Genomic DNA, 22,145 nt, shown 5'->3' on the forward strand with positions numbered 1-22,145 from the left:
CTTCCCTCCTCCCGTCCCGCTCTGTCCATCGGTCCCGTCCCCGGGTCTCAGCCCTCGCCGGGGTCTGTGCGGCCCTGCCTTCTTTTATTTACACGCTTGGGTAAGTTCTCTGCCCACCAAGGGCAGGTCCAATGTCAGCAACACTAAATGATGCCTTAAAATAAGTGACCGAACTTGTCATTTAAAAGGGGAGGGGGGGGGGGGGAAATAAAGGCTGTGACAAAATGTCATCACAGTGTGTTGACCTAGAGGGTAAAGTCACCTGGATTCAAATGGAGCAAATCACTTGGAATTAACGCCAATTAACACCCTTGTTGTGCTTGAGGAGCAACTGGGGCAAGTCCAGAGGAAACCTTTTCTGCTTCAGCTCACCAGGAGCCTCTCAAGTCGTTCTTCTTTCAAGGGTTAAGGTAGATGACCAAGGCTATGGGTCATCTTTGGGCTTTTGTTTGCAGCTGAGCCCCTAGGAGTCCATTATCCTGGTTAACTACTATTCTGGTGGGGTTAGGAGGGCTGGGCTGGACATCCCTGCCTGCTTTGGTTTGGCTGGTTGGGTTGGGGAGACCCCAGCAGAGCCTGGAGCTTCACAACCTGTCCCTCTCCTTTGGCCCTTCACCTCCCCCTTGGGCTTCCGGGAGTTTTCCACCTCAGAGGTTTCACACAAACCCTCTTTCCAGCAAAATGAAAGCTGGGATACAGCGGGGTGGTCACGGAATCATTCAGGTTGGAAGGGACCTCAAAGATCATCAACTTCCAACCCCCCCACTGCCATGGGCAGGGACACCTCCCACTAGACCAGGTTGCTCCAAGCCCCATCCAACCTGGCTTTAAAAGCCTCCAGGGAGGGGGCATCAACAACCTCCCTGGGCAACCCATTCCAGTTCCTCACCATCCTTAGAGTGAAGAATTTCTTCCTATCATCTCACCTAAATCTCCCCTCTCTCAGTTTAAAACCATCACCCCTTGTCCTATCACTATCTTCTCTGAGGAAAAGCCCCTCCCCAGCTTTCCTGGAGCCCCTTCAGGCACTGGAAGGTGCTCTAAGGTCTCCCTGGAGCCTTCTCTTCTCCAGGCTGAACACCCCAGCTCTCCCAGCCTGTCTCCAGAGCAGAGCTGCTCCAGCCCTTGGATCATCTTGGTGGTCACGCTCCATGAGCCCACTCGGGGTCCTCCAGCACCCACCAGTGCCCCCAGCACCCAGCCCTTAGTGCTGGGGACACTCAAGGAGGAGCCTTCCCCCCCAGAACCCCGCTGAGGGACCACCCTGTCCCACCACCCCCGTGTAGCTGGGCAGAGGCCACCACGAAGCGAGAGGCAGAGGGACTTGCCACCAAAAAAAACCTTGTCTCTTTTTATTTTCCACTCCCAATCACTCCACCCCGATTTTCCAGACACCCTCTCCAGGAAACCTGAGGGGAAGGCGTTTCGTTTGAAGGCACACAAGACCACCCTCCTCTGCAGCTGCTCCCCTGCACCCACCCCCCCCCCTCCTCAGCGCATCGTCACCAGCTCCTCAGCAGACGTGGGGTGAATGGCCACCGTGTTGTCCAGGTCAGCCTTGGTGGCCCCCATCTTGATGGCCACCGCAAAGCCCTGCAGCATCTCGTCGCAGCCCAGCCCCTGCATGTGCAGCCCCACCACCTTGGGGGAGGAAGCAGGGAGGCTTGGGTGGGGGACCCAGCACCAGCCACAGCCAGGATGAACGCCCAGCTGGGGGCTGGAAGGGATGGAGCCCGGCCCCAGACCTGGTCTGAGCAGGTCAGAGCTGACCACGGCGGGGAGGGAAAAAGAGGATGGTCCCTCCCAGGTGTGGGAACCACCAAGCCCCCCCCCCGCAGCACCCAGCTGTCCCCACGGGTCCCCTCCACCCACCTTCTCCTCCTTGCCAACGCACACCAGCTTCATGACACACTTGCCCTTCCTCTGGGTGACGGCGTGGTACAAGGGGGTGAAGGAGGTGCTGTAGATCTTCACGCTCTCCCTCCCGTGCGCGGCCACGGCCTCCTCTGCGGCAGAGGACACGTGGCTCAAGGGGGGGGTGACACCACCTCCAGGAAGGAGCCCAAGCCCCCCCTCTGCAAAGGCTCAGGCACCGAACCAGCAGCTCTGAGCTGCAACGTCTCCCACCCCCCACCTTCTGTGAGGCCCACGGTGCCGATGGGCGGGTGGCTGAAGACGACGGTGGGGATGTTGTGGTAGTCCAGCCGGGATTCTGGCTTGTTCTCAAAGAGCCTGTGGGCCAGCTTCCTGCCAGCTGCGATGGCCACTGCGGGGAGGGACGAGGAGCCTGAGCTCTGGCACCTGCCGAGGGGCTGAGGAGGGAGGAGGGGGGCGCACGGCCAGGGTACCTGGTGTGAGAAGGGCTCTCCCGCAGACGTCCCCAACGGCGTAGATCCCTCTCCTGGTGGTGTTCTGGTACTCATCCACCACCACGTGGCCCCTGGCATCCACCTGCACGCCCTGCCAGGGGAAACAGCCACCTCGGCACGTGTCCCAGGAGGGATGGGACAGCTGATGCCCACAGAGGGGGGGGGGGGAACCTGTGCTGGTGGCCACTCTGGTCCCAAGCTGGAGGCAGGACACGGTGGGCACACCATCCTGTGGAACCTCCAGAGAGTTGGGGGACCTCTGGAGACCTGTGGGACGACTGGAAACCCATGGGCCCCCTGGAGATCTGTGGGACGTCTGGAGACCCATAGGACCTCCAGAGACTCGTGAGACCCCCCCCCCCCAGAGACTTGCTGGATCTCCTGAGTACCCACAGGAGCCCTGTGGGACCCTCACACCGGCCCGGAGGGGACATGTTGCCATCTCACCACTTGGTCCAGGCACAGCTCCTCAGTGTTGGGCTCCCTCCCCACAGCCCACAGCAGACAGTCAACATCCCGGATCACTCCCTCCACCGGCTTGTGCCCGGGCACCGAGGAGGTCACTGTCACATCCAGCAGCCCAGACGGGGACTTGGTGACCCTCTTGACCTGGCAGGGAACAAGACAGCACGGTGGGACAAGGTGCCAGAGACTTCCACCTTGCATCACAGGACCAGGGATGCTGCCAAAGCCAAGGCCCAGCCAGCAATGCTGACCTCCCCCAGCCCAGCCCCTCCGGGAGGGACAGGACAAGCTGCCGGGCTGCTCTGCATCTACCTGGCTGTGCTTCCAGACATCCACCCCGCTGTTCTCCAGCTCCTGGGTGCAGTTCGAGCTGATCAGGGAGTCAAAAGTCCTCAGGACCTGGGCAGGAACCCACCAACCCCATCAGATGAAGGTTGACAAATGAGAACACCATCTGGCAGCCCCTCCACCAGCCCCATCCAGCCCGAGAGCTTTGGGGCACTTGTGGTTAATGACTAAGCTCTCCTCTGGTTTTCCTTACCAATTTTATTATTATTATTTTCTTTTTTTCAAGTCACAACTTGAAATAAAGCTGCAGGGAAAGGGTGTGGTGGCACACGCAGCTGCAGAAACGCCAGACATGTGGCTCAGTGCTGCCACAATCTTCCCGGCAGCACAGCTGCATTCTTCTCACCCCATCTGCCCCACCCCAGGCCCAACAGCCAAACATCACCATCCCCTGCAGCCCCATTTCATAGAATCACAGACTGGTTTGGGTGGGAAGGGACCTTCAAGATCATCTAGTCCCAACCCCCCTGCACGGGCAGGGACACCTCCCACCAGCCCAGGTTGCTCCAAGCCCCATCCAACCTGCCCTTCAACACTGCCAGGGATGGGGCAGCCACAGCTTCCCTGGGCAACCTGGGCCAGGGTCTCACCACCCTCACAGCAAAGAATTCCCTCCTCATGTCTCACCTAAATCTCCCTCTTCCAGTTTTAATCCATTCCCCCTTGTCCTCTCCCTCCCTGCCCTTGTCCCAAGCCCCTCCCCATCTTTCCTGGAGCCCCTTCAGGCCCTGGAAGCTGCTCTAAGGTCTCCCTGGAGCCTTCTCTTCTCCAGGCTGAACACCCCAACTCTCCCAGCCTGTCTCCAGAGCAGAGCTGCTCCAGCCCTCCCATCATCTCCGTGGCCTCCTCTGGACTCTCTCCAACAGCTCCACGTCCTTCCTGTGTTGAGGGCTCCAGCACAGCACCCCAGCAGAAGGAATCCCCTCCCTGGCCCTGCTGCCCATGCTTCTTCCCACCCGTGCCCAGTCAGCCCCACCCCCCCCTCCACCAGCTACAGCAGGTGGTGACCAGGAAAACCCAGCAACCCGGGGCTGCTCTACCTTGTCCTGGCGGATCAGCAGGGACGACTTGGAGCCCAGGGTGGACAGGATTCCCACCATCTCCACCGCGATGTATCCGGCACCCACCACCACGCTGCGCCTGCGGGGGGTGGGGGGGCCAGGCCGTGGGCTCGGAGCTGCTGGCAGCACCAGCCCGGGCTCGGGGATGAGCCCCTTTTTTACCTGGGCAGCTCCTCCAGGTCGAAGAAGCCGTCGCTGGTAATCCCCAGGCTGGCACCTGCAAAGCAGAGCCCCCCCCTTTCGCACCCTTCGCCCAGTTTCACCCCCCCCCAAACCCACTCCCCAGCCCTTTTCCCTCCAGGCAGCCCCGGGAATTCCGCGGGGGCTCACCGGGAATGTCGCCGTCGGGGGGCACGGCCGGGCGCCCTCCCGTGGCGATGAGGATGTGAGGAGCCGTGTACTTCTTCCCTTCCACCTGGATGGTGGGCTGGGGGTCAGCGGTGAACTGCCCGTAGCCCCGAATGATGTCAATGTGAGCCTTGGCGGGGAGGAGGGGGGGAACAGGTGATTAACAGCAGGAGGAGAACCAGCTAACGAAGCTTCCACGGCTGCAGGGCAACCGTCGAGGCTGGAAAATCCAGCAGCAGAGCCCAGCTCCCCAGGGCAAAGGCACCCTCACCTTCTTGATGTTGCTCTCGTAGATGTCGTTCAGGCGCCTGACGTAGGCGTCACGCTTCTCTTTAACGGTTCTGGAACAGAGCAGGGCTTTCCTATCGCCAGCACTGAATGAACCCACCCAGCTCAGCAAAAAAAAAAAACACTACATCCCTGCAGAACGTGGCACCCACGCCAGAAAAAACACCAAACAAAACAACCCTGCCCTGCCTGACAGCAGGTTTCTGTGCCTCCCTTCCCCGCGTCCCCCTTCGCACGCCTCTTTTGCCGCCCTCTCCTTTCCACAATCCGTCAGGAATCCCATCCCTGGGCAGCTGCCGAGCGGGCAGGGACCCCTCCAGGGTGGACAGGCTACCCCTGGAGGCAGGTCAGGCAGCAGTAGACACTCGTCCCTTTCCACGCTCACCTCCAGCTGAACTTGACGCCGGGTGTTTCGAAGCCGTAGTCGGCGTGATCGTGGACGAACTCGGCGTGGGTCGCCGCGTTCCACATCACCTGCCCGCACAAAACTCAAGCTGTCTGGTCCAGGTTCGGGGAAAAACCCAAGGTCAGGGCACTTTGAGGCACCTCAGTGGCTCAAGTCATGCTCCCCAGCCCCTGCTCCCTCCTCCCTGTGACTTGGCAGGCACCAAACCCAAGGCACGGCCAAGGAGCCAGCACCAGAAAACATCCTTACCTTCTTTGGCACGCACCCAACGTTGACCTGCGGGGGGAGAAAGGAGAGTGTTAAGGCTTATTTTTTTATTTCCCCCCCCAAGGTGACGCTCTGGAGGGCACCCTACGTCAGGCCTGGGCCGAACCCCAACTCTCCACCCAGGAAAATAAAGGCAGGGTCAGGGGTTTCTGGCCAAAGAGGGCTTGTAACCACCTCCAGCACCTTCGTGGTTTGCCCGTTTCCTGTCACTTCTTCCGCGGAGAACACGGAAGGTGCAGAGTGTTCAGCCACGAGGGCTCGCTGTGTTTGTTTTTTTCCCCACCGGTTCTTAACAACAGACTCCTGAGGAGAAGGGTGCTTGCCATCCCTTCCACTCCTAGCCGGGCAACCCTTCCAGGGGATGCATTTCAAAGCACAAAAAAAATAAACCTGTCCCTGGGTTGTTTGAGGAAGAAGTTGGGGCTTTTCCCCCCCCCCCCCCGCTTCTAGTTCTGCTTTGCAACTTTCCAGTGGTAACTGCCTCAACCGTTGTGCCTGTCACTGTCCCTCTCTCACCCTGCCAACCTCCCGAAGGAGCCACCCCCTCCCGGAGGGGAAGGAATCAGACCCATCCCGCTCTTCCCCCAAGCTCAGCGGGACCAGGAAGGTCCTCGAGCAACGCTCCGTGCCCGGGATGGAGACTCTGCTCCCCAGCAGCCCCCTCCCCACGACGGGGACTGGTCCCCCGGGGGGACTGGGGACACCCCCGAGGTTCCCGGGATCATTCCCGGGAGCAGCACCAGGGCACCCCGAGGGCTGGAGACGGGACCCACCCCAGGGAGAGACCGGGAGCAGCCCGGGGGGGTCCAGGGATCACACCCGAGGGACTGAAACACCCCCCGGGGGGTGGGGGTGGGGGGTGTCCAGGAGCAACCAACCCTGGGAGGGCCGGGATCGGCCCCCGGGATGAACGGGAACACCTCCAGGAAGCCCGAGAGGAGGAACCACGATTAGCCCCGGGGAACCAGGATCGGCCCCGGGGGGACGGGGCTCAGGACCAGGGGAGGTGGAGGGGGGGGAAACCGGGGGGACCGGGATCGACCCCGGGGGGGGAACCGGGCCCCGCACACCTCGCCCCCCCCCCCCCACCTCGCGTCCCCCCCGCAACCCCGGGACTCACGCAGGTGCCCCCGAAACGTTGCGGCTCCACCAGGGCCACCCGGGCCCCCAGCTCCGCTGCCCGCCGGGCCCCCGCCAGCCCCCCGGACCCCCCGCCCAGCACCAGCAGCTCGTAGGCAGCCGCCGCCATGGCTCCCAGGCTGGGTCTGTGCCCGGGGGAGGTTCCTCCCCTCCTCGTCCCTCCTCGTCCCTCCCCCAACTTCATTCTGGCCCGGCCCAGCACAGCACGACGGGCTTGGGGGCTGACAACAGCAAGTTTATTTGGGGGGTACAGCCAAGGAGGGGTTGCAAGCACTTCCAGGACAAATATACAGAGGAGAGAGGGGAGAAATAACAACAAAAAAAAACCCAAATAAAAAAAAATAAAAGACAAAAAAAAACCAAAAAAAAAAAAAAAAAAAAAAGAACAAGCAGGATCAACAGAGAGAGGGGCTCGAGCTAAAAAGGGAACACTTTTATATCCATGTTATGACAACGTACTCCCAAGCAGGAATCTCTTCCTTTCTCCAGTTTAGGTTGATGGGTCTTGCAGTAAAACACAAGAGTGGTGGGGGAGGAAGTTAGTGTGCATTTCCCTCAGAAAAAAAAAAAAATCACCTCTAATTCATGCCAGTTAACCACTAGAACTAAAAATGTACAAAGAGCCAAAGGAGATGGAAGTGTTACCAGAGTTATCTTTTTCCTCTCTGAACAGTCCAGAAGAAAAACAAAACAATGACTACAAATACAGCAGGCAAACTGTTGGACTGATGGGTAGAAAGATAGATATAGTGTTGTAAGGAATTCAGTCTCAAGTTGTGCTAAATGCTCTTTGTCCTCTGTATGGCACGTTTTGGTCCATGATGGGGAGCTTGAAGTTGAGACGAACCCCAGTTTCTTACAGAAAGGTGTGAATATTGTTGCTCTTTAAAATGCCAGGTTGTACTTCCTTCTACAAAGGTTAGGAGAGGTTTATAGGAAGTAGTCTGGGGTACGACGGGTAACATGAGGCTCTCCACGACGAGGTGCTGGGTCAAACTGGAGGCTGCAAGAGAGCAAAAAGGATCATTTTTCCCCTCCTCCACAAGGTGTTTTCCAGCGTCATAAGAAATACGGGACTTGCTCTCTTGCTGGTATTGCTTTACTCATCCCAGCTGCTTCTATATAACACATTCCAGGTCCCAAAACAAGCATCCGTGGGTGTTTAACCTCATCAAGGTGCTGCTTGGGGAGCAAACACCCTCCCCCCCCAGCAGTCAGCACTTCTGCAGCCCATTGCTACCCTCACACCAGCTCAGCTGAATGCAAAATCCAGACCCTCTCTCCCAGCTCTACAAAGCCTACTGCTACCAACAACAGAGACTGAAACCAACCTACCTTTGCTCTCACCAGCAAGCCTGGCCTAAAGAGGGACTACAAAAATGCAGCAGCTCTTAACTCCTTCAGAGAGCCAGGACAAGGAGATGCTGCAGGACCCAAGAGGAGCTTTTAAGAGCTTAACTCACTCCTTGTTTTTAGATACTCGTGCAGGTAGAGCCCACAACCTTAACTCGAGAGTGGCTTAAGCTGGATTTCCCAGCCCCTTTGGAAAGGATCAGACATTCCTGACAACACAGGAGGAGAAGAGAGCAGCTCGAGCCAGGAATACTCACAAGGAATATTTTAAAGTGTCATCTAATTCCATGATAGCAGCCTGGTTCCCACAGCGGTAGCAGTAATTGGGTGCACTGAAGATGGTCACCACGTTCCGGTCGTGGCACCAATTATAACCCTGCCACAAAAAGTAAAAATAAAAAAAAAGAGAAAAGAAAGGTCTTTGTTAAACCTCAAACCTGTCTGAAGTTTCTTTTCAGGCCTGAGATGATCCAAGGCACTGATGAAACTGCAGACTTAGGAGAAGTCTTTTCAACCAACTTGGTTTCATTTTTTAAAGTGTTACTCTGCCACAAGAACAAGCAGCAGTTCCCTGGCAAAACCAGCCTCAGTCACGGCTCAGAGAGGTGGGTCACTTGTCACTTGTGTGTCTCTCCATTGTTTTAACACAAATTATGGACCCATGCCACAAGGAAACCTGGAGGTGTTTTGATGTGCCTTCAGCTTTCATCTGCCACCACCGAGAATTTGCCGGCGGGATGCGGCAGCGTCTGACACACGGGATGACTTCAGGGATCTACTTGAACTGGATTTGAAAAATACACCTGCTCCACTGACCCACCTGGAATTTTTCCAGCAAGACAGTAGCTGCTCAACAGCCAAAATCACTGCTTAATCCTGTCACATCTGACTGGTGAGTGCTACTGGACAGCCTGCTCAATGCAGCAGCAGTCTTAGTAGCGCGGTCAGCAGGTGAGGAGATTATTACTGCCCCAAAGTGGGGGTGACAGGGCCCCTCTGGTCGTTTACTTGGTGAGCAGAGGGGAAGAAGAGCAGAACACCCTTGTTGACATCACAGGCCCAAGCTCATCATTTTACTTTGCTTGGTTTTGTGTGATTAAAGCCCCTTTGTTGGCATTTACCTGTGTAAGGTGTAGGTGCCAGCTTATGCAAACCCATCAGCAGAAGGTCTCACTGAGGAGACCAGATCTGGCAGCTATTTTTTGCCAGCCTCACCCAGTAGAGCACTTCCCCTACCTCCATGACAAGTTGGTGAGCACGGGAGACCAGCGTGAGACCATTGGCATGGTTAAATGTTTCAGAAATATCTTGTCCAAACGTGTAGCCAGCACCACGTGGAGATATACCCCAGCCACCACGATCGTCCGGATCCGACCACAACAGATCACACATGGGACCCTTGAAAAAGAGGGAGTGTTTTCAGCAGATGACTAGCAAGACCAAGATAAAAAGCCACTTGTAAAACACGTTATTGGCAGTAAAGAGACTGCCAGTGTGTCCTTCTCTGCACGGGGTGCTTGAGGTTTTTTAACACACAGAGTAGTAGTAAGTAGTTACTCCCTGTATCAGTCAGCAATGAGTAGCTACAGCGCCGAGTAAGAAAGCAGGTCCATGCAACCAGAACCATGGAAACACAGAATGGTTTGGGCTGGGAGGGACCTTCAAAATCATCTCGTTCCAACTCCTCTGCATGGGCAGGGACACCTCCCACCAGCCCAGGTTGCTCCAAGCCCCATCCAACCTGCCCTTCAACACTGCCAGGGATGCGGCAGCCACAGCTTCCCTGGGCAACCTGGGCCAGGGTCTCACCACCCTCACAGCACAGAATTTCTCCCCACCCCCTCTTCTATGTACCATTTTTCTCCAACTAGTTGGAGCTACAAAGACACAGAGAGCAGATCCCCCTTCTCACTGCTGACCCTCACAGAATAGTGAACAAGACCACGTGAGAAGGCTCAAGCACACACACCAGGTCCACTGCTGCCAGCCAAGCTGCAATAAATTAAAGAATGAGAAACGACCCACAAGAGGCCATGAACTAACTGCTCCAGAGACTGATGTGAAGCCTCCAGCAGCCCTCCTGGCAGGGTATTAATAGTTTAATTTCCTCTCCTCTTGTTGGATTTGACATATTCAAAAATATCCTGGTGTACAACTTGTAAGAGCCCCAGATGAAGCTCAGCACTGTCTCTCACGGAGCTACTCGGGGGCAGAGATGAGCCACCAGCACTTCCCCGAGCCTGCTGCTGCTTCCCACCCTCTGACCCCAGTTCTGCAGTAAGGACCACACTGACAGCATGTGGAGGTCCCCAGGACAGCCAGATTTCAGCACAGGACTGGGAAAACCCCTGAGCAGCAACATAATCATGTCACCTAACCACAGGTAAACACCCCACCAATTCTAGGGGTCACTGATACAGCTTATTTCAGGTTTTTGGGAGATCTGGGCAGATCTTGCTGCATTGTTCTTGCTCTCACGCCAAAGAACTTGCAGAACAAGCAATTTGTTTTCATCAGGGAACATTCAAGGCCTTTTTGAAGCCCTAACCACTCCAGTTGTCACCCTGGGAGCTCAGGTGGTCTCTCCAGTCAGAATCTCAGGCCCCCAGAAAGTTCTGAGCAAGGCAAAACACCACAGAAGACAGGACTGGCTGGGGAGGAAGGATGGTGACATAACAGCTTTGTGTGGTGGTTGTCTGCTCACAAGCAAGCCTGTGATGAGGCTCCAGGTAGGAAACACTTCCTCTGCCAAATACTATACTTTGAAGCAGTGTGACAGTCAAAAAATCCCATGGCTCTGTGAAAAATCAGCCATGAAGACCCCACAGCTCTCCTTTTCCTGTAACCAAAGAACTGTGACTTGTGTGTGTCAAATGTGCCCAAATGGATCTTCATTTCCTTCAGCCCTTAGGACAGCAATCATCTGCTGTGTCACTGTGCTTCTCATTGCTTAACATGAGGTCACATTTGCATTTTCCACCCACAAGATACACTTCCCTTCCCAGTACCTCGTGTGGAACTTCCTGCAGGCGGTCCAGAGCCCTGATATGATCCAGTGTATCTATGGATGGAGAGAGGCCACCGTGGAGACAGAATATCTGTTCCAGACAAATACAAAAAAGAAAAGCAACCTGTTCAGTGCATATTGTTTTGGAAGATCCACCTCAGCAAATGGCTGCTTTGAACTCTTGTTACCATTCTTTCACCTCTACAGCCATTTCCCCCTTGCAGCAGAGAAACCCAATTTCATTTGCATGGAAGGGAACACAGCTAAAAGGCTGCACCTTGCACAGAGAGATCAGAGTGTCAGCAAAGGTCCCACGCCTTCTCTTCTAAGAAGATCTTGCCTCCCAGTCCCACCTCAACTTGCACCTGATGCATCGTGAGGGGTCCCCCACTTGTTGAGTGGCTGTTTAAGACGAACCAGACGTGCAATACCTTGCCATTCCTTCAGCAGCAGGACCAACAGCCTTGCCCCATCACCAGTTTCTATTAGCACCTCGCCAAGTTCTTCCCCAGACCCACAATAAAAAGGGCTTTAAAAATATTAATATATATATTTGGATCACAAGTTCATAGATTCATAGAATCAAGGTTGGAAGGGACCTTAAAGATCATCAAGTTCCAACCCCCCTGCCACAAGCAGGGAACCCAACCACTAGACCAGGTTGCACAAAACCTCATCCAACCTGGCCTTAAAAGAGTTAAGGGAGCTTGTTTGAGACTGTTCCTGGAGAGCTCAGCCAACACAGGCTGAGCAGCTGTAAGAAACAGCTCTTCCTTCCTTGAGGCTTACCTGGCCATCTACTAGAGCTGTAAGGGGAAGGTAGTCAAAGAGGTCTGTGAAGTACTTCCAGACGTTGGCGTTGCCGTACTTGCGCAGACACTCGTCGTAGAAGCCGTACACCTGGGTGATCTGCCTGCTCTCGTGGTTGCCCCTCAGGATGGTGATGCGCTCAGGGTAACGCACCTGCCCACAGGGAAACTCCTCTTTAGCACCACGATTGTACCCTCCAGGTGGAAAGGAACACTCAGGGGATTCCAAAGTAATGGGAGTCACACACGTGCACTGTGCTGGTTTGGTTTGGGGGGGGATTTTTGGCAGGCGGGGAGGGGCCCCAGGGGTGGCTCCTGTAAGAAGCTGAAGAGCTCCCTCCCAGCTCCAAACCCAGCTGGGCAAGGAGCCATCAGAGAGACAACAGATGAACCTCTGTGATTAACATATGAAAGAACCGAAATAAGAGCTGAGCAGAACAAGCAGGTAGGAAGAGTGAGCAGGAGAGGCAGAGCAGTGCTGGTGGTTGGTGAGGGAGAAGTGGAAGAAGGTGCCCAAGCAGTTTCCCTGCAACCTATGGTGAGATGGCAGCTGTGCCCCTGCACCCATGAAGGAACGTGGTGAAACATTCCCTGAAGGAGCCAGGAGGGGTGAGCTTGGATTTGCTGCTGGGATGGTGCAGCTGTGGAAGCCCCCGGGCCAGGGGAGGTGCCTGTTCCTGAAGCCCCCGTGACTCTGTGGGAAGCCCAGGCTGGAGCAGCTCCAGGCCTGGTGGGAAGGACTCGTGGAGCAGAGGTTGGTGGAGGACTCTGCCATGGGAGGGACCCCGTGGGGAAGCCGGGAATACTGTGAGGAATCCTTCTCCCTGAGGAGGAAGGAGCAGCAGGACCCACCAGCCTGTGAACTGACTTTAAACCCCAACCCCATCCCCCTGTGCTGTTGGGGGGAAGGAGAGAGAGAAACCAGGAACAAAGGGATTTGGGCCCGGGAAGAAGGGGGGGGGGGGGTAACACATGCAAGCCCTGCTCTGTGTGTGTCTGTGTCCTGTGGGTGTTTGATTAGCGTGACATTAAAATTATCGTTTTTTCCCCAAGTTGAGTCTGTTTTGCCCTGGACCTCAATCAGTGAAGATCCCTCCTTGTCCTTGTCTGGCCCCATGAGCTTCCAGTTGGGTTTGTCCTCCCCATCCCAGGGTGTGTGTGAGGGGGGAAGTTGGGTGAGTGGCCACGGGACTGGTTCTTTGTTGTTGTGTTGGGCCCAAACCACGACATTTAGTAACACATTTCCATTTACACCCATCTAGCTCAAGCCAACGGGAGCGCCAACAGGAGGAGCAATTCTTTCCAAACTCCCCCCAAAACGTGGTGTTGCCCAGGACTGACGTGTAAGCACTGCCACACCATACCTTTAATGCTACTAGGAGAGTCACCGTTTCCACCGAGTAATAGCCTCTGTCCACGTAGTCTCCCATGAACAGGTAATTGGTGTCTGGTGACTTCCCACCAATCCTAAAGAGTTCCATGAGGTCGTGGAATTGACCGTGGACATCCCCACAGACGGTGACGGGGCAACGTACCTCTTGAACATTGGATTCTTTTGTAAGAATTTCTTTAGCCTGGCAAGAAAGACACAGTTAGGACAAAAAGGTAGGGAGCTCCTCCAGAAGCAGGATGAGCAGTTGTCATCCCACGGCATTCGCACTGGAAACCCAACTTCAGTCCAGCAGCTCAAGATGACCACTGGAAAACCTGTGACCAAGCACATCTTACAAATCCCTGTGCACAAAGACCAGCAGGTTTGCTGCTGTGAGGCCACGTCACGAAGGTCATCTTGTATCATGAGAACTGACAAACAAGGTCAAAGCACTAACTATACAAGTTAATTCCCAGACTCCCCTGAAATGAAGCAGAACTTCCAAGACTTGCACTGAATCCATGACTTCCATCATCTCTGGGGTTGACCCACGAGCCCTGTGCTTCTTCCAAACATTTCTCAGTGCAGTCAGGATGAAGCACTGTTCCAGTGAGCTTCATTAGCATCATGGGCAGATGTTCTCAAGCACAACTGATTTTTTATTTTTTTTCCACATATCATTTTGGACGGATTTTTCCATCAGAGCTCAGGTCTGCTCACCTCAGCTACATGAACTATGGCAGCACTTTCACGATACCCAGGAGTTTTTACCTCAAGGACCACAGCTGTCCCCTCAGTCTTGCAGGCCACCCTATGTCCTGTCAGCAACAGCTCAGTGCCAAACTCGCACGACTCAAGACTCTTACCATCTGCTGTAGGGCAGAAATACCAGAGGAGATAGTGCAGCCCACCCAGGTGGCCTTCACAGGCTTCTGAACAATCCCATTTGCAAAAGCACACATCCAGTTGGGTATTTTGGCCTCCAAGGTGTCTGACAGAAGTGATGTGACCTGCAGTGATGCACTCACAGACTCCCTCCTCCTGCCACGTTTTAGTCTGACGACCATCTCAGCTGCTCAGTGGATTCCTCTTGATCCCAGGCAGCCACATGGAACTGTTTGCCTTCCCACCTCGGCTGGCAACACCACACCAGGCTGGAGAACCCTTTCTGCCAGCACCAACAGCTCCTCCTCTGGGATCTCCCAGGCTTTGTGGCACCAATGTTCTTGTGTGGACAAGGGCAGCTCCCAGTGGTGTCACCAAGCAGAGAGGACGTCACCAGGGGAAGGCTGCACATGACCAAGCAGCTCAGCTGGCAGCAACACTGGGCAACCACTGTGGGACCAGCTGAGCTGTGCTCCTCTGCAAACAACCACCCAGGCGGGCACAGCGCCAGGGGCTGCCCCAGCTCTCCAGAGCTCCTGCACTCTCAGGTCACCTTGTGGTGCACACCAGATGACTGGAGCCATGTCTCAGGAAAGGGAACCTCTCCAGGACACATGGGAATGAACAAATCCATTTTCCTTGCAAAAGGAACAGTTCTGGGCCCCTCACTACCAGAAGGATGTTGAGCTGCTGGAGCATGTCCAGAGGAGCTACCAAGTTGGTGAAAGGTCTGAAGAATAAGCCCTATGAGGAAAGGCTGAGGGAACTGGGGTCGTTTAGTTTGAAGAAGAGGAGGATGAGGGGAGACCTCATTGCTCTCTGCAACTACCTGAAAGGAGGCTGTAGGGAGGTGGGAGTTGGGCTCTTCTCCCAAGTGAGTAATGACAGGACAGAGGAAATGGCCTAAAGCTGCACCAGGGGAGGTTTAGACTGGAGATTAGAAAGAGGTTCTTTACCCAAAGAGTGGTTGGACAGTGGAACAGGCTGCCCAGGGAGGTGGTGGAGTCACCATCCCTGGAAGTGTTTAAAAGGAATGTAGATAATAGTGCTTAGGGACATGATTTAAGCACTGAATGGGTAAATCAGGTCATGGTAGGGGGATTTAGGTTATGGTTGGACTTGATGGTCTTCAAGGTCCCTTCCAGCCAGGATGATTCTATGATTTCTTCTTCATGCTGATGCTGCCAAGGAAAACAAGTATTCCTGAGCTTCACATGACTAGCCTGGCACAGAATATCACTGCATCTATGAAAGGTGCTTCTCTTGCCCCAGGCACTTCTTGCCTTCAGGATTCCCAATCCCCCTCCAGGCACAACAGTTTAACAGCTTCTAACGGCAGGTCACGTACAACTGGAAAAGCCAAGTCAGAAGCAATTTAAACATATGGAGCCACAACCAGCTTCCCTGGCCGTGCCCAGCCGGCAACAAAATGACCACAGATGGAGGGTTGGCATCCCTGGATTTAGTTATCTCTTCCTCTAGTCCCAGCAGCTCCTCTGCTAATTACAGCGATGTAATGGAGCCTATCTGCATTACCTGATTGGTGTTATTAAGCACAGTGTTTGTTCCGCTGCCTCCAGCTCACCAAGTGATGCAGATCAGAGCTCCAGGCACATCTGAGGCACAGAGAACACCCACAGATGGGCTCGGTCCTATCTGAACACAAGGGATGTAAGATCACCAGTGCTGAACGGCCACCAGCAGGCTATTATCCAGCTATCCATCGCCAGGTCCCTCAGCTCAGGATGACGTAGCTCCCACCTGATGTTACCAGGAGGAAGCTGGACACCTTCAGCGGGTTCCTCAAGGACGCCTGTGTTCACATTCAAACATGAGTTGCCTTGCCCCTTCTAGGGAAGTGCATATTGGGAAAGAATACCTGCAACCCAAGCAGTCAAGGGCTTGGAGAACATCCAGCATCGCCCTGATCCTCAAAGACACATCCTACACGTGGACTTGATGGCATGGGGTCCACCTTGCAGTTCTCCACTGACTGGAAACTGTTGAACATGCTGTGTCTTTGAGTGCAACAGCAGCACTGGAATTCCATTCACACACCTTTAACACCTTTTGAGAGGTTCTGCTCTCCCAGAGAGACAAATATAGATGCATAAAAAGAATACACTTACTTCAAGCCTCTGGGGGAAAGATGTAGGACGCTGTACAGGCACCATTACATACTTACCGGTGTCTCAACCACATCATCACTCTCCATCTCCCTGATCCACCCCAAAAACCCAGGCGCCCATCCTGAGAACACATCCAGGTAAGGCAGCATGGCCTGCAGAGAACAGCTCCTTCTTAACAGGGCAAACACACCTTAAACACGCCCTAGGAAGGTGTGTCAGCCTGAGCTCCGAAGTTTTGGTACTAAGGAGAATCCAGAAGTTTCCCCTCAGGAGACAAGAGGACCTAGCAGCTGAAGAGCAGCAGCTTCTCAAGCTGCCTATCAGCTGTTACCGTGGAGCCCATTTTAGCTTACTATGTAGACAAACACATTAACAGACAAATAGAGCTGGTTCAAATCAGGCTTGGCAGCTCAGCATGGCTGCCCACAGAATTTTACCCTCACGTGACTTTCCAATGCAGAACAAGACCTTTAAGATGCTCATCATCATGAAAAAAGCCCAGAAAAAGCAGCAAGGAACCAGCAGGCTCTGCTCACACGTCTCACTGTGCAGACCTAATGCTCAAGTTAAGTGACTTAAAATGACAAAACAAGGCTAACAAACTGATGCAACTGAGCTGCCCTGCACCATCATCATTTACCCACTTAAGAAAGTTGTTAAACAACTTTGTGTTTCAGCTACCTTTGCTCTAGAATGTGGTGACAAACATTATCAGCTTCCCAAACCTGTGCCCCAATTGTTTTGGATTAAAACCATATCCAGGGCAGAAGGTAAAGCAGCAGTTTCTAGGTATTTTCATCAAATGAACTTCCACTAAGCACTGAAGTCTGTGCCCAAAATTGCTTTGAAGATTAGGCTGTTGGCTGTGAGGTTGCCCATCATCTCACCTCTCTCTCTTTCCCAGGTTTAGATCCTGTAGATCACCTCTGTGTGGACTGGCACACAAGCTGTCTGGTCCTCAGTCCATGTGGAGGGAAGCTGGAAAATGCACGTGCCAAGGATTTGCTGTGCTGTCCCCAAGAAAGCAAGCCCAGTGGTTGAACCACAGAGGCCAGCCACGGAGTTCTGATCACAATTCAACTGAACCATCCTCCCATCAGCTGCCACAGACCAAACCACTCTATCAACATGTGTGCTGAGGATATGAACATCTCAACAAGCTTGGCCTGAACAGGAACCAGCTGGTTTCTCCCCAGATGAGATGGAAGCTGGAGAGATGTAGATGTCCTGCCCTCCAGCAACAAGGCAGCAGAGGAGACTCTGGAGTGATAGGGACCATCAAGGTGCACACGTGCTCCTACAGGTACCTGGGCCAGCACACCCTGGGATGAGTGTCACTGCTGGAGAGCTGAAACATTCCTGGCCACCGCTCAACCCAACACTGGGAATTTCATGGTTTGAACAGCGTCCAGGATGCTACTTGGCTCCATCGCTAGTGCTAATTTCCCCAATTAGTGCAGGAGAGCTTGCTAACTCTCCTCCTAAAATTATTCTGAGGTGAGATGACCTCGGAGGGCAGAAGCACCAGCAGGGCGTTCCAGTAGCTGCAAAGCTCCCCTCCAGCGGCAAACGGCTCCTGCTGCGTGGCTGGGAGAGTCAGGTTACAATCACCATTCAATACAAGAACTGCAAGTCCTGGCGCTAAGAATCCTTCCCCTCCCACCACTTCTCAACACAAAGCTCTCAAGCTGCTCACAGCAACGAGACTCTAAACCTCCCTACACATACAGAAACAGCGCGGAAAAGCAGCTACAGCTAGAAGGATGGTATAGATGGTTTCTGGCCTGCGTCTCATTCAAGAGACAGCCTTTCACGTGCCTCCTTTCACATCCCATTTTATTACCTTGGTGACAAACCCTTTTTCCTGGGATAAGCAGGATGGCTCTCAACTCCCTCACCAGCACCAGAATCCATTTGCTGACCTGAGATGAACTCGACAGAAGATTCAAAGATTTCCGTGTCCAACCTCAGGAGCACTTCCTATTAAGTGAACTTGGCCTTTGAGCCTGACTCTAGCTGTCCAAAACCCAGCTGACAACCTGTGCAAGCTCCAAGGCAGGTCGATGAAGCCAGCCAGCACTGCCCTCCTATCAGCACCCAACAATTTCAGCACAGAAAGCACCTTCAGTGAAGTGCAGACACAATCCAAGGCAGAACTCCACACGTTTCACTGCCTATTTAGTGAATATAAAATTCTGCCACGATGAGAGTCTAAGACCACGATGTTAACAGAAGCAGTATGAGATGCCCGACATCCAACGCGTGTTTCCCCACATGCTGGAACAGTTCTCCAGTCTAACAGCTCCAGCAGTGATCACAGTTGTTTGTCCTTCTATTATCCTTTAAATGTCAGCACGATTTTAGCTAGATTTCATTTTCAAGACCAGCAGAACGGGAAAGGGGTGTTCTCGTGTTGTCTCAAGATGACACCTTCACTAACTGCATGAAGAAGACAGGATTGATCAGGTGCCAAAACGGTGTCGTAACTGGGCAGGTGAAGACAAGAGTGGGATTTTTACAGGTGCAAATGTCCGGAACTTCCAGGGTGTAGAATGATTTGGTGCACCTTCATCAACCCTAGCTATGTCCAATCCTTCCCTCATTGCTGCCCATTATGCCAGTAATTAAAACTCCACAAGTCTGGGATTTGTTTCTTTGGGTTGTTTTTTTTTTCTCCCCTAGTTTTGATTAAAATATTTCTTTCATTTTTTTTTTTTACTACCACATTATTTCACAAACATAAACCTGAGACAAGAGCCTCTATTGTACTTGACCTCTGAAGAAATTAGTCACACAACAGGGAGTGCTCCGAAGATGGACAAGGTTGGTAAAGGTTTCTCATAATATTATCTCAAGGAAACAAAACTAAGCAAGCTTTCTGGCAGGGCTGCTCCACACCAAAAGCAGGCCCACACACCCAGAAGTTCTGGCAAGCTCCTTTCCACACCAGCTGGATGCTACAACCACTCCCCTAAGCTTTAAGAATAAGCCAAGGAAGAGTATTTACCTCACAGCCTTGAAGAATGAGGTGCTGTGACAGATGACATGTGTTCCACACAAGTTGAGGGTTCCTACCTGCCACCTGGAGGACAAACAGCCTCTTCAGCTCCAGCTGAGCTGCCCCTCTCCCTGTTTATTGGGTGATGCCTGACATAGAGCCACAAACTGCTGGCACTGTCCTCAAAACACAGCAGCCACAGCTCCTGAATTAACAAGGCAGCTGCAGAAGAAGGGAAATGGTTCTCTGTGACAGCCTGCTGGTTAGAACAGCAGCTCCCAACCAGCAGTGCTTGGAGCAGGGGACAGATCACACTAATTAATTATTTCAGGCTTATGAGCTGGGCCTCACACAGGGGACAGGGCAGCCAGGAGAAGCTCTTACTCACTCTTCAAGAAATCTCACTCCTCACACCACTGCTGCTGCTGCCTGCTGTAGCACCAGCCCTTCTCACCTCACTCCTCTGGGGAGTCTGTCATAAAACAAGTGTAGAGCCCTAGCATGGGACTAAAACAAGGGAAAAGGGGAAAGAAAACAGAAGCAGGGTGGAGGTGGGCTAGATGTCAGGACCACTGGTGAAAGCATCTGCCAGGAAGTCAGAGCCTGGAGTCCTTCAGTGTCTCTACCTGTGGCGTTCAAACAAGCAGCTCCCACCTTTCCAGTGAGCACATGAGGAGGCTGCAGCACAGACCCTCCTGCTCAGATCTCACCACCGTGGGAGTACACTGAGGAGAAAACAGCCTCTTGAAGCTGGCACTGAGACGTTTGGCCAAAACATGCTGCCAGGAACAGGCATCAGCAGACATGCTGCACTTGGGAGAGAGCTCAGCCAGACGTGCAGGTGAGGACCTGACCACACCAAGTCCACCACCAGCCACACGACACCCCAGGGAACAGTGAACTAACCACCCTCTGTGCTTAACAACCATCAGCCCTTCCTTCCACCCAAGGAAGGAAGTGGAGCACTTCCCTGGACCATCTGAGGGACAGCAATGGTCTCTGCTGGTCACTGAGGTGAGAAGCAAACAGAAAGAATCATCTTTGTTACAACACTTGCTACCGCTTCAACTCTTTTAATTGTTACATCTTGTCGAGTCCAAAGAAAACTCCCAATTTAGGCACAAACTGCAGTCCTGAGGGAGTGTTCACACAGAGGTACTTCACAGACAAAACACAAGTCTGAAGATCAGTCTCCCGACGCAAAAATAAAATAAAGGCTCTTGAGAGTCTACACTAAACAACTCCAAACAGGAATGTACCCAAGGACTGTCCAAACCACCACCCAAAATAGCCGACTGTGCCCTTTATCCAGCCATTTCTCCTTCTATTTTTGTCTCCCTCAGCAGCCACCAAGCCTCTGCTCAGGTCGGCACTACAGTTTATCTCTTACCCCCCTCTTGCCTTCCTAGAACACGCATCGGATGTCAGGCTTCCTCCATCCTTTAGGGTTGGCTTTTCAGCCTGCGGCCGAGAGGCGCCCCGGGGAGGCAAACAAGCGCGACCCGAGGCCCCTGGAAGACGGAACAGACCCCTGCCCTGCACAAACCAAACCCTGAGGTTTAGACGATCGGCCGACAGCGGGGAAACCCGGAGTAGTGGACGCCAGGAACGCGGGTGTCAGGGCTGGGAGCTCAGCCGCAGCTCCCCACACACCCCCCATCCCCCCGTCCCTCTGCCGCTTTCCCGCGGCTCCCAGCCCCCCAGACACGGGGATGGCGAACAACCCGAGCCCCCCCCCCCAAGCCCCGCACCCCCCCCCCCCAGGCCCCGCACTCACCTTCTCGCAGAGGCTGCGGACCTGGCTCTCGCTCAGCTGCCGGCACTCGTTCAGCTGCTCGATCCACTGGTCCAGCTCCTTCGCGAAGCCTTTCTCCTCCATGGCGCTGGGGCCGGGCCGGGGGAAGGGGGGGCCGGGCGAGGGGGCCCCGCGAGGCCCGGGCCCGCAACAACCGGGAGGCGAGGCCTGCTCGGCTGCGCGGAAATGGCGGCGCCCGCTCCCGCTTCCTGCCGGCGCTGCGCACGTCCGGCCCCGCCCGGCCCGCGCCGGGACCCTCCTCCCGCCGCTCCAGGCGGCTGTTCCTGCCGGGTCCTTCTTTACAGCCAAGCGGGGGGTGCGGGGGGGACGCCGGCCCCGGGTCCCCTCTTAGGGGCCGAGCGGCGGTCGCGGCCTGTCCTGGCCCGTCCCGGCCTGTCCCGGCCCGGCCCTTCACAACCTGTCCCGGCCCCTCACGGCCCCTCACAACCCGTCCTTGTCCCTCACGGCTCCTCACAACCTGTCCCAGCTCTTCACAACCTGTCCTGGTCCTTCACAACCTGTCCTGGCTCCTCACGGCTCCTCACGGCCCCTCACAACCTGTCCCGGTCCCTCATAACCTGTCCCAGCTCTTCCACGGCTCCTCACGGCCTGACCCGGTCCCTCACGGCCTGACCCGGTCCCTCACGGCCTGTCCTGGGCCCTCACGGCCTGTCCCTGCTCCTCACAACCTGTCCTGGCCCCTCACGGCTCCTCACGGCCCCTCACAACCCGTCCCGGCCCCTCACAACCCGTCCCGGCCCCATCGAACCATTTTGGGTGGGAAAACCAAGCGGGGATGGGGGTCAAGCCCAGCCCTGCAGCCCGCGCCGCCAGCGCCGCGTCCCCCCTGCACGGGTTCTGGTGCCGCCGGGCACGGGGGCTCCAGCACCGACGAGCCTTTTTGGGGAAGAAGCTGTTCCCGACACCCAATTTAAACCTCCCCTGAGGCCGGCCCCTCTTGTTCTGTCCCTCGTGGCCCGGGAGAAAAGCCTGCTCGCCGCTCGCTGCAGCCTGCTCTGGGTTCAGGAGGTCTCCCCTCCGCCTTTTCTCCACGCCCAAACGCCACCAGCTCTCTTAAAACTTCTGCTCTCGGGCACTGATCTGA

The 22,145-nt window shown here is 54.7% G+C and overlaps 2 protein-coding genes across 2 annotated transcripts; both read right to left on the reverse strand.

The window, feature by feature from the left end:
- Positions 1–1,334: 1,334 nt before the first annotated feature.
- GSR (glutathione-disulfide reductase) lies at positions 1,335–6,810 on the reverse strand. The gene is made up of 13 exons (XM_051619499.1): positions 6,673–6,810; positions 5,535–5,561; positions 5,265–5,353; positions 4,863–4,932; positions 4,574–4,721; positions 4,406–4,460; positions 4,223–4,322; positions 3,147–3,233; positions 2,817–2,978; positions 2,349–2,460; positions 2,135–2,266; positions 1,873–2,006; positions 1,335–1,641 (listed from the first exon to the last, which is right to left on the reverse strand). Exons 1-13 carry the CDS (start codon positions 6,799–6,801, stop codon positions 1,492–1,494), a joined length of 1,395 nt encoding a protein of 464 aa, XP_051475459.1. The 5' UTR covers positions 6,802–6,810; the 3' UTR covers positions 1,335–1,491.
- A 96-nt stretch (positions 6,811–6,906) lies between these two features.
- Positions 6,907–21,245, reverse strand: PPP2CB (protein phosphatase 2 catalytic subunit beta). Its single transcript, XM_051619496.1, has 7 exons — positions 21,023–21,245; positions 13,226–13,435; positions 11,842–12,015; positions 11,054–11,143; positions 9,282–9,443; positions 8,303–8,421; positions 6,907–7,695 (listed from the first exon to the last, which is right to left on the reverse strand). Exons 1-7 carry the CDS (start codon positions 21,122–21,124, stop codon positions 7,623–7,625), a joined length of 930 nt encoding a protein of 309 aa, XP_051475456.1. The 5' UTR covers positions 21,125–21,245; the 3' UTR covers positions 6,907–7,622.
- Positions 21,246–22,145: the final 900 nt, after the last annotated feature.

The sequence above is a fragment of the Apus apus genome, chromosome 4 (assembly GCF_020740795.1).
Source record: "Apus apus isolate bApuApu2 chromosome 4, bApuApu2.pri.cur, whole genome shotgun sequence".
NCBI classification, from domain to species: domain Eukaryota; kingdom Metazoa; phylum Chordata; class Aves; order Apodiformes; family Apodidae; genus Apus; species Apus apus.